This window comes from Pteropus alecto, unplaced genomic scaffold, assembly GCF_000325575.1.
Source record: "Pteropus alecto unplaced genomic scaffold, ASM32557v1 scaffold28, whole genome shotgun sequence".
NCBI lineage: Eukaryota > Metazoa > Chordata > Mammalia > Chiroptera > Pteropodidae > Pteropus > Pteropus alecto.
The window spans coordinates 3,112,292-3,124,727 of record NW_006441063.1 but is presented as its reverse complement, the minus strand read 5'-3'; the positions used below and the strand labels follow the sequence as shown (position 1 = coordinate 3,124,727).

Here is a 12,436-nt window from a genome sequence, read left to right as displayed (position 1 = left end):
AAAAATAAAACACACACCCATATGTCCATCAATTTTGTCAAATCTCACTTTAGATTTTTTCGTTTTTCAATAAAATATTACAGATAGAGTTGAAGCCCACTGTTTAACTCTCCCTGATCTCATTTTCTTCTACCCCACACAAGGAAATTATTATCCTGATGTCTGTATTTGTAATTCCCAGGTATATGTTTATATTTTAGCTACACACGTCTATATACATAAACAACCAGGGCTACTAGTGGGCATGTTTTTCAACCTTATAAAAATTGGAACATACTTGGCTACCATGCTACACTGTTCCAAGTGCATTGTATTTCCACTTACTTATATCAACGAATGTAAGCTTCATAAAGGCAGTGATTTTTTTGTTTCCTTTGTTCATTGTTATATCTCCAGGGCCAAGAAAAATGTCTGTATATGGATGGCGCTCAATTTGTTGAATGAATAAATACAACAAATATTTGGATTTGAGCTGCATGAAAATATGAGTCTTTGTATGAGTTCATATGATGTCTTGGTTTAAGATATTAGGACACATTGCTATTATTTTGTGATTGTATATTCATGTTATTGAATAGCTTTGTATAATTATTCCAACAAAGCATTAAAGTTGATGTGAGGACTATTTCCTTTCTTTAAACTCCAATAATTGTTTCACATAAATGGATTTCCTTCTGTATGCAATCTCTTCCATCCCTTGCCTTTTAGGAACACTATGGCTCTCTGAAAGGCCTTACCCTCAGCTGGATTGGAGATGGGAACAACATCCTGCATTCTATAATGATGAGTGCAGCGAAATTTGGAATGCACATTCAGGCAGCTACTCCAAAGGTAGGGAAAATTTCTGCCTTGAAACTAACTCCCCCTTAAATCATCCCTAGATGCAATTACCCAGTGACCACAAACCTCTCATCCATTCAAGAGCATGCAGGTGAGGCTACAAAATTTAGGTTGTGACCAGCCCTACTGTTCTAGCTCTTTGGCCTTTTGAGTGCCCAATTTCCAATCTCTACAAAAAGAGATAGTCTTGGCTGATGCCTTTTAACCTGTGAGTTTGTTAAAAGAATGTCTGAATTATCCCTTTGAATGCCTGAGACTAGCCATTCATGTGATGTGGTGACTAACATCCTTGTGTACTGCTACCACAAAGGCTGAAAAAAAGCAATGAAATCCAGACAGCATAGAATTCCCAAGGCACAGGGAAGATGCTCTCATTTTTCTAATATAGTAGTACCCCCTTATCCATGGGGTATAGGTTCCAAGACCCCCACTGGATGTCTGACACTGTGGATAGTGATGAACCCTAGATATACTAGGTTTTTTCCTGCACGTACATACCTATGATAAAGTTTAATTTATAATTTAGGCACAGAAGAGATTAACAACATTAATTAATAATAGAACAATTATAACGATATACTGTAATAAAAGTTATGTGAATGTGGTCTTTCCCTCTCTCTCAAAATATCTTATTGTACTATACTCACCTCTTATGATGATGATGTTAGATGATAAAATGCCTACATGATGAGATGAAGTGAGGTAAATGAGACATTATTAAGTAAAATAAGGGTTACTTGAACATAAGCAGTGTGATATGGTTACAGTCAATTTGATAACTGAGATGACTACTAAGTGACTATACTGTGTGGATACACTAGACAAAGGGATGATTCACGTCCTGGGCAAAACGGAGTGGGTCAGCACAAAATTTCATCAGGCTACTCAGAACAGTACACAATTTAGATCTTATAAATGTTTGTTTCTGGAATTTTCCATTTCATATTTTTGGATTGCAGTTGATTGTGAGTAAGTGAAACTGTGGAAAGTGAAATTGCAGGTAATGGGGGACTACTATACTGCAATTTGATAGAAAAATGTCAATCTAATATGAAGGTCCTGGCGTCTGCACCAGCTTAGTGTTTCAAAACTCAACTTGTAAATGTTTTACCTACATAATATAATAAATCCATAAATATACCCCCAAAACTTCAGATCCCCTGTAGGAGATCCCTGTGTTAAGATACGCACAGCCTCATACAAAATAAATAGGCCTTTTAGAGGATAAATTTAACTCTACAAGAGACTCATACAGAAATCATTCCTGAAGGATTCCCACAGAAACTTTTAAATACCCCATCTCTATTGAATTGTTTTCCACATTATATTTCTCATTGGCTACTAATATTCTATCAGGAGTCTTTTGAATGGAACAATAGAAACTATTTCAGAAACAAAGTAAAAGGTAGAATTGACCCTCTCATTAAGAGATGACTACTCAAAATTATTGTACATCAGTGTGTTTCCAACCGAGGATGTGTTTGCTGTTAGTTATCTCAGTAGTCACTGCTGCCATGCACTCCGATAAGCTAAGACATCCAGAGGTGAATATGTAAGGCCTAAAAATTCTTCCCTGCCTCTGCTTATTCAGTTTGAGATGATTCGGTCACCCTAGTGCTATGTCAAGTACAGTTCCACAGAAGAGAGCTTCTGCCTGATCTCACAGGTGCTCTAGAGTATAAGTTATGACTAAGTTCTTCTAACCTGAGGCAAAGATGGTGGACTTTCATCCTTTGTACCAATTCTTGGTCAGGGACAGCAAGGGGATGTGGGGTGGTAAATCTCCTGGCACTTTTGGCAGGAAAAGCCACTGGGTATCCAGAGGGTCATCTGAAGGAGAACTATGAGTACTAGATGTGAAAAGCATACTGAAATGAGAAATAGCAAAAGTTGTAAAAAGAGACCCTCTGATGGCATCTGGGTAGAGCATCAGCTTTGTCTGCTGCATCTTGCCAAAACAAAACAAAACAAAACAAAATGTTTTTTTCCTAGTATTCTTGCTGGACCAGTTTGAATCAATGCACCCTATAGCCTTAGTTTGCAAGGGCTGCCATAACAAATTACCACAAACTGGGTGGCTTAAAATAACATAAATTTATTGTTGCATAGTTCTGGGGACTAGAAGTCAAAAATCAAGGTATTGGCAGGACCATACTCTCTTTGAAGCCTCTACGGAAAGATCCTTCCTTGTCTCTTCTCACTTCTGGTGGCCCCAGGCATTCTGTGTTTTGTGGCTGCATCACTCCAGTCTCTGCCTCTATCTTCTTCCCTTTATGTCTGTGTTTCTCTTTTCACATGTCCCTCTTTTTATGAAGAAGCAGTCATATAAAATTTAGGCCCACCCTGATCCACTATGACCTCATCTTAATTAATTACATCTGTAAAGACCCTATTTCTAAATAAGGTCATATTCTGAGATTCTGGGTGGGAATGATTTTTTTCTGGAGGACACTATTCTATCTAATACACTTACCATAGAAGAAATGGCAGGCATAGACAACAGCATGTATTGGAAGCCACCCTATTATAATTAACTTTGGGGACTCAGAGGGATAATGCTTACAACAGATAATTCTCTTTTGTTCAGCATGAACTAAAATAAAGTGTCAGATCTGACATGTACTTAAGGTGGTTCTTCTTCACTTTATGGGAAGAGTTAGCACACTCTTACTACAAATCTAGTTTGAAGAAAAATTCTGTATTAATGCAAACTATTACTGCATTTAGTTTTTACAGATAAAACATTAACAATAATTGTTCCCTGCTATAAGGTGTTTTTATAAAGGCTTTATTCTGTTGGAGAAATATATGATTTGAATATTTTATTGCATGTCAAAGTTGTTTTATTAGCATCAAAGGAGAAAAATTCCAATGTTATAGAGTAATTTCAGTATTGTTCTTATGCAGAAACTCATTTAAATGATAAAGAGTACTAAAACCTGTTAAATCTTGGTGAGAGTAGGAGTTTTAAAAAGTCTTCTGGAAAGTCTGATAGTGTAGAAGTTGTTCTATCAATTTATAAGTAGACTTATTTCCTTTAAAGATAAAGCTAGGAGATTTATTGTAAATTTAAGAAGCCTTAAGTTTCCAAGGCCATAATTTAATCTATTTCCCCATTCTTCAACCAAGAATAACTTACATGTTCAAGAAAACATAATTTTGTCCTTGATTGCAAAATTGCTCCATAAACTATTGATGGTAATGATTTTTACATTGTTCTAAGTGAATATTTAGACTGAACTGCGTTTGTTAATCACCTTCTTCATCTGGTTTGAAGATTTATGTAAAAGCCAATGAATGATTTAGTATTGAAAGCTGAGCTGTGAGTAAAGAATTCCTCTTTGTATTCTCAGTCATGGCCCAGTACATGCAAGGTTGGGTGATTTTCTAATTTCCAAACCTCTCTGTTGGTTCTCTAAGTACTTATTGATTCCTTCTCTAAGAATGATTATATGTAGGGAGTATAAAACCTGCTCTCCAAGGGGAAGGCCAAGTTTTCAGGGCAGGAGGCACATGAGGTAATATCCAAATCTCTTAATTTATGTTTACCAGTATGAATGGTCACAACATTAGTTACTAAATTAGCAAGCCTTTATTAATACCTTCCCCAAATCCTGATAAACAAAGCTAAAAAATTATGGCTATTTAAGGGTGGTAAAGCTGCTACAGACATTGACATCACCATCCAAGTAGTTTCTTTCCTCACGAATTTTATAATAAGGAACTACATGCAAATAAACACAATTTCAGATGAATAAACTTGAACAAACTCATCACAGGTTGAGATTCATGGGAAGCAGACTCTGAGACAGAGTTTAGCCTGCAGGATGTTTATTGGGGTGTGATCTTGAGATCAATACCTGTGTAAGGGAGGAGAAGGAAGCAGGAGTGAGCAGAGGGAGAAGCCAAACTGTGATGCAGGCCCTAAATCTGCCTCGGCTAACCTTGTGGAAAATTCTAGATCTGAGATGTCCATCCTGAGTTGGGAGGAGGGAGTCAGGTTTTCATATCATCCTGTCAACCAGTCATAGAATGTAGGTCACCCTGGAAGGGCATGTGACCTTGGCTGAGGTGGCTTTCTGCAGCTAAGGCAGTGCCCAAAGAGAACTGACAGCCGAAAGCCATCCTCTGGCAGCAGGCCCAGAAGCTGGAGGAATAAGTCCTTTATTCATGAAGGAGGATCTGGGTGGCATATCACAGCATCTACCACAATGCCCTACTGAGAATTTATAAAAACCAACTCATAATCAATGCTAAGAATTCAGGAAAATGAGAAAGATGAAGGAAGGTGAGAATAATTATGGTGTTTGGACTGACAAAACTTCCATATGGAGGGTCTGAAGATGAAGCTGGGCTAAAGTTTTGACAAAGGAGGAACTGACATGTTCCAATGAAGATGCCCAGGAGGGGATGAAGGGGAAGGTGAAAGGCTGTGATGGCAGAAAATGGTAAGACATGTGCAGGGATGACAATAAGATTGGCTTTCCTGCAGCAAGATGTTGAGAAGAATTAAAAGAGACAGAAGCAGGGAATGTCAGTGGGGAGCCTTGATACTCTTAATCAGCTTTGACTTAAGAAACTAGTAGTAAACATTGAAGGCTTCAAAGAAAACCAAAACAAAACAAAACAATTTTTGCTGATGTGTACAGAACAGATTAGAAGGGGAAGATGGAGGCAGAGGGGCTATCTGTAGGGGCTGGAATAGCTTGGGAGACTTTAGCTGCTCCCATAGTATCCTCTCACCTAGAGTTGAAACTAGGGTAAGCAAGTGAGTGCCTATGGTGCAAAATTTGTGCTTTCACAACTCTGACAGTGGATGCTTCTTTAACCTTTGTGCCCTAGGCACCTCACTTGCCTTCCCTCACTAAACAACCCTAAACAAATATATTTTAGCAAAAACTATGTTTGCTAAGTGCCACTTCAGAGCAAATGCCCAGCACTCAGAACACTTGTTGGTGAGTGCAAAAGAATAAGATGTGTGCTGTAGGCTATTAGTACTTAGCTGGATTGGTCAGGGAAGGTTTTTCTGAGTAGGAAATATTTGAGCTGAGATCTGAAAATGTTATCCACGTGGAGTGGGTACGGGAAAAGATTTTAGACAAAAAAAGCATTAGGAAAAAAGAACAGCTCATGGAAAGACTCTGACAAAAATGCATAAGGTTGTAGAATTATGTATATGATACTTTTAAGCTATTAGAGGAACAAGAGGTACTACCAAGATCTAGAAAGCACCCCATCCTGTTTGTCTTTATGACTAAGGAGGTCAAAGACAATGAAATAAAAATGGCAATTGGTTGTCTTTTTAAATTCCAAAAAGTACTATTAAGGTTTGAAATTCCAGATGTAAATATCATATACTGCTGAACATGGTTGGGCCACACCTCAAAGCAAAAAATGGAAAGAGAGTGGGAATATTGTTGAAAGGAAAATAATGCATATGTAAGAAAGCATATATAATAAAATTACCTAAGTAACAGTTAAATTATTCTCTCTGCAGGGTTATGAGCCGGATCCCAATATAACCAAGTTAGCAGAGCAGTATGCCAAGGAGGTATAATCCTTATAAGTAAAGTCATAATTGCCTTTCTCTGTCCCATGATGTTGTTTAACTGGTATGCTTGTGTTTTCTAGAATGGTACCAAGCTGTCACTGACGAATGACCCATTGGAAGCGGCTCGTGGAGGCAATGTATTAATTACAGACACTTGGATAAGCATGGGACAAGAAGAGGAGAAGAAAAAGCGGTTCCAGGCTTTCCAAGGTTACCAGGTTACAATGAAGGTACAAATTGATGACTCTCTGAAGGTTTATTAATTCCATTTATAAAGGCCAGAATTATCTAATCACTCATTCACTTTGGGGAGAGCAAACTGTCTTTTCCTTTTCTATGAAGGACTCACTATCCCCCAGGGATTTCTCTCATCTCGAAGATTAGCTGCGTCCTTTGGAAAGACACTTTTGTCCTGGTTGGAATCTGAAAGTCATGCAGAAGAAGCTAGCTTTCCCCTCTCACAGCAACAAAGGCATCAGAATGCTTTTACTCTTTGCGCCCTAGGCCTTATGTATTTACAGACATAAATTTACTTCTGTTGCATGCAATTTCTTCTGCTTTCTCCTCTAAGAAAAACCCCACAATTATGTTTTTGAGGTTAGTGCTTGCCTTTGTTTTCTAAGGACTCTCAAACCCAGTCTAGTTTTGCTAACTGCCTCCAAGGCCTTCCCAGGGGAATCCCATCTGATTTGATACTTTTCATTAAGATCTGAAGCAATGTTTCTCAATCTTGAGCAAGCCTTTGAATTGCCTAGAGGAGGTGTTATTACACACCTGGCAGGATCCCACTCCTCTATGGGTTCTGAATCAGTAGATCAGAGATAGGACTCAAGACTTTGCATTTCTACTAAGTTTCCAGGTGATGAAATGATGCTGCTCTACGGTCACACTTTGAGAACCACTGTTCTGGAGGAATAACCAAAAACTCGTATATGTGTACATTGAGATTTTGTCAGCAGAGAAACTAATCTGTTTTAGTAGAGAAAGGGATTAAGCAATTACAGTTGATATTTATTGACAAAGTAATGTATAAATACAAGTTCCTTATTTATATACGTCAACAGCATGAAGTTTTAGAAATAAAAAGTGAAAATGTCTTTCCCTTAATGGTGACTATTCCCAGAGGTAGCCAGCATTTAACAATTTAATTTGTTTCTTTGCAGACCTTTTCTGTGTATTTGCATATGCCTACACACATACAACTATTGGTTTATCATAAATAGTATATTAGATATATTATTCTGAGTTACTTTTTTGATTTAACAAATCTTAGATTTTCTTATCCATTCATTAATTTTCATTCTTTTTAATGGCTGCATAGAACTCCAAAGTATGAGTGGACCATAATTCACTTAAAATTTTTCCTTTTGATAAATTAGGCTATTATTCCAATTAAGAAAAAAATGCTGCAATGAACATCCTTATACACATTTCTTTGTGAAAATATTACTGGTGAATAGATCCCTAAAAATTTCTGAGTGAAATGGCTTATACTTTTTAAAATATGGAAATGCTGCTAAACTGTCCACTCAAAAAGGATTGATGACTTACACTCCCTCCACACTATTTCCATTCTTATTTACATTTTTAATAAAAAAAAAAACTATCTCATGCTTTTATAATTTGCATTTCCATGATTACTAATGAAGTTAAACATTTTTTTCATGTTTATTGGCCATTTCCATGTCTTTTTCTATAAACTATCATATCTTTTGCCTGTTTTCTATTTTTTTTTACCTATTTATTATTGGTTATAGGAGTTATTTATATATTATGGACAATATCCGGTTATATATGTGGCAAATATTTTTCCACATATATAATTTCCACATGGAGAAATTTTAAATTCCTTGTGGTTTACCTCATACTTACCTTGATCAAACTTAGATTTTTTTTTTTTCCAGTGCTGGAACTGTAGGCATGAAGAGCAGTAATCTTACTGATGAATGACAGGTTAAAATGTTATTCTTTTCCCTTGTCACTTTTCCAGTATTTTAGAAACTCAGGAGGTTCTGAACCTAGAACTAGAGTGGGAAGTAAAATGAAATTTTAGTACAAAGGCAGTAATTTTGAGGTAAGAAATTATGATGGAATGGAGTTTTGAATTTTTAAGTGAACAGAGGAAATGAATGGGGAAATGTAACTTTCAGGAATTAACTGTTGGAGAAAATGAAAACTTTTAGGATATTTGCATTAAGAATGAAACATTAGTGCATAGTGCCCATAATCCTGTTTAATGCACTCATATCTCAATGCTTTTTCAAAATGGTTTTAACTAGTGATAAAGTATGCGTCAAGTGCTAAAAGCCATAATTTGGAGATGAGCTTAAAATCTAACACAATCACATAAAAGCAACTTCTACAATATATTGGGGAATAATTGGTGACTTTTGCTATCAACCACATATTACACTAGTAGAGCTCTTTACTCAAATGTCTACTATCCCACTAGACAGAGTACCAGAAACCTGAGTTAGTGGTTTAATTTGGAGTGATGATCTCCCAAATAAAAAAAAAATGACTATAAAGTTCCATAAGTTGAAATTACCATATATATTTCCCCTGGATGCCTTGAGCTTATACTCTCATGTGTTTTTAAATACTGAAGACGACAAATGTGATAGCCACATATAGTAGTCAAAGCACAGTCTTATCCCCATCTCTTCTTTAGACTGCTAAACTTGCTGCCTCTGACTGGACATTTTTACACTGCTTGCCCAGAAAGCCAGAAGAAGTGGATGATGAAGTGTTTTATTCTCCACAATCACTAGTATTCCCAGAGGCTGAAAACAGAAAGTGGACAATTATGGTAAGCAAGAAATGGGGAATGGAGGATAAGGAGTTCTCTGTGTGGCCCCAACTTGGCCATTCATACCATTTGGTAAATAATAAGCAACCGAGATTATCCACCTACATTACTTGCTCATATGGCATTTATTTCTTTCCAGAAAATTCACAATAGATTTTTATTGCTTATTATCATTTACAGTGTATTTTAATGGAGTAAAACTAATCCCCATCCACATATATCTATTTTAATCAAGATTCTTACTTCTCTTGATCAGCCTGAGCACCAGCCACCACTGCCTGCCAACCATTATAAGCTGCATAATTCTTATAATACAATCCCCTTGTTTATATTTATAGAAGCCCCTAATTCAGTGCCCGGTACAGAATGGACATTTTAAAATAATCTTATTTCCTTCCTCCTCTCTTTCTTTGTTTTGTAACTTGCCTAGACAATTGTTTTGTTCTCTACTTGATTTTGGCCATACAGACACATTTGTTTTCAGGTATGGAACATTTTTAGAATTGCAGCAAAACTAACTTAAAAATTATTGGTCCCCTTAACATAATGCTGCTAGTTTCATCTTGATCACTTTTATTCTAGGAAATATTAACCTCATGTCTCTGCTTTACAATATCCCAAATGTCACTTTCTTTTCTGGAAAACCGAATATACTCACGTGCCAAAATTTAGTACCACTATTTTTTTTAGCTTTTTGTGATTTAACCAATCTCAATTACTATAACAGTCAGGGTTTTACTGGAAAACAATAGAGTCTGCTCTAGGTAGGTAAATGGAAAGGAATTTCTTAAAAGGACATTAAGTAACTCTAGGGGAAGAGGGTGCAATGAATCATACTTTCATACCACATACCTGGAAAGAATACAAGCAGGAAAATTGCCCAACAACAGTGTGGTTCTTTTGTAGTCAAAACACCACTGACATAGCCACCCATAAACTGGTACCTAAGACCCTTGAAACTAAATGTTAGATACTACATTATAGCTGCCCCAGCAGAACCAGATACCTCCAGCTGCATGTGGACCAGAAGATCCAATCTCCCAGAAAATGGCTTCCACTGCATTTATTTCACTTATGGCTCCAAGTCTTGAGTAGATGCAACTGAGTGGCATGTCTGTACCCTAGCTGCAAGGGAGTCTGAGAAATGTAGTCTATGGTTTACAACTTCTGGAGTAGAGAAAAATGAGCTGTTAATTATTTATATATTTTATAAATGAGGACAGAGTTATTCTGAGTATTAAATCATGTAAAGCATTTAGTATGGTATCTAATACACTGTAAATATTGTAATTATAATCATTATCACCATCAGCATCTTCATTGTTGATCTAGTGCAGTGACCAGAAGAGATTCAAGCTCCACTATGGCTTCTTAGAAGCCAATCATGACTCCCTTTGCAATGGAAAGTTGTATATCAGGCCTGAATTTGTCATATCTAATAAGAGGGATTTTTTTACTGTACTTTCTAGCTTGCCACTTAAGGACACTAACTTTGGCTAAAATGGCAATTGCCATGTCATCTAGACCAGTGAACCCCAACCTTTTTGACACCAGGGACTAGTGCTCCTATGAGACTCTAATACCTGATGATTTGAGGTGGAGCTGTGGCAGTGATGCTAGGTTGGGGAGCAGCTGCAAATACAGATGAAGCTTCATTCCCTCTCCTGTCACTCATTTCCTGCTATACTGTTCGGTTCCAAATAGGCCATAGACCAGTATCGGTCAGCAGCCTGGGGTTGGGAACCCCTGACCTATATCATTGCTTCTGAAACTTTAATGCCCATTTGAATCACCTAGGGATCTTGTTAAAGTGCAGATTTGGTTTCAGGAGGTCTGAGATGGAACCCAAGGTTTGGCCTTTCTAACAAGCACCCAGGTAATGCAGATTCCGCTGTCCTGTGGATTACATTTTGAGTAGTAAAGATCTAGATGATGAAAATGTGTGAGAAAACAGAACAGAAAAGGTATAATCACACATAAACCAGATGACCAGAAAAGAATAGGCATCCATAGAGAATATTTTTAAAAATGGAGAAAGAAGAAAAATGATGCTTTCATCATTTTTCAGGTGATAAGCCTACTCAGCAAACGCTTTTAAAAAAAAGAAGGAAAGAAAATGTGAGTTCTCCAACTATATACTTCAAGAAGAGACATAGCAAAAAATTTTCCTTGAGCTCTATTTTTTATCAGAAGATGATTGAAGTTACAAAGATAAGTCAACCTAAATCTGTTAAAATAGATCCTTTCAGAAATTTGGGGGGATGGACTAAAAGAAAGCTTCCTAAAATATCATTTATGGAGAAACTTGGCACTTCTGAATTTTTAAAGAGCTTATTAAATATCTTTAAATTGAATTTAATTTAAAAATTAAATACATAATGTATTCACATGGGTGAGATGTTTACAAGGACAAATATGTACTGAACATCTACATCTGCCAGGCATTAGAGATTAAAATAAAAGAATACTGTGCAGTTCCCATGTAGCCTGTAGAGTTCATAGAAACATTTTCAAGCAAGATGGGACCTTAGAGACTTTCTAGTCTAAATTCTTATTTTATAGGCAAAGAAATTATTCTTAGACAGCCTATTTAGAATAGCATTTAGGCTCAGCACTTCTGTGATAGATTTTTCTGAGATATTATAAAAGCACAATACTTTTCCTCTAGAACTTATCCAATACAGTAGCCACCAGGTGCATGTGGCTATTTAAATTTGAATTTGAACTAATTAAAATAAAATAAAATTTAAGATTTAATTCCTCAGACACACTAACTACATTTTAAGTGCTCAGTAGCCACATAGGGCTGGTAACTATAGGATCTGTATTTGACAGCACAGACATAGAACATTTCCGTCATTGCAGAAAGTTCTATTGGACAGCACTACTGTCTAGAGAATGATTTCCACACACACAATTTCATTTAAAATCAAGATGGGTGCTCGCTTTGGCAGCACATATACTAAAATCAAGATGGAAGGAGGAAGGGAAGATATAATCTAGCTCCAAGTTCTGAGATGCCTATGACTGGTATATAATAAGGTATAAAAGCAAATAGGGTGAAGGGCTTGTTCTAAAAGTATATAACATCTTTAAAGTAAAAGTGTACTCTTTCAGCACTCAGAGTAGGTTTTTAAGGCCTCCATGCTGGGTGATTTCCAGCAGTGCTGTTCAGAACACTCTAGCAATCGTACCATTCTCTTCATAGTACACAGGCCTTCGGATCCCCTTTTTTA

The 12,436-nt window shown here is 36.6% G+C and overlaps 1 protein-coding gene and 1 long non-coding RNA gene across 7 annotated transcripts in view; one reads left to right on the top strand and one right to left on the bottom strand.

The window, feature by feature from the left end:
• LOC107196133 overlaps positions 1–12,436 on the bottom strand; it is a 150,951-nt gene that overhangs the window by 21,930 nt on the left and 116,585 nt on the right. For 5 of the 6 annotated variants that reach the window (XR_003048280.1, XR_003048282.1, XR_003048279.1 and 2 more), the window contains one exon: positions 8,264–8,415. This is a non-coding gene — a long non-coding RNA (uncharacterized LOC107196133). Of the gene's footprint in view, positions 1–8,263; positions 8,416–8,939; positions 9,175–12,436 lie in introns of all 6 variants that reach the window. The other variant, XR_003048284.1, reaches the window with a different exon arrangement.
• Positions 1–12,436, top strand: part of OTC (ornithine carbamoyltransferase) — a 61,617-nt gene that overhangs the window by 46,487 nt on the left and 2,694 nt on the right. The window contains exons 6-9 of the mRNA XM_006918259.1: positions 709–831; positions 6,338–6,391; positions 6,472–6,621; positions 9,063–9,200. Coding sequence (XP_006918321.1) covers positions 709–831; positions 6,338–6,391; positions 6,472–6,621; positions 9,063–9,200 — 465 coding nt within the window. The remainder of the gene's footprint in view (positions 1–708; positions 832–6,337; positions 6,392–6,471; positions 6,622–9,062; positions 9,201–12,436) is intronic.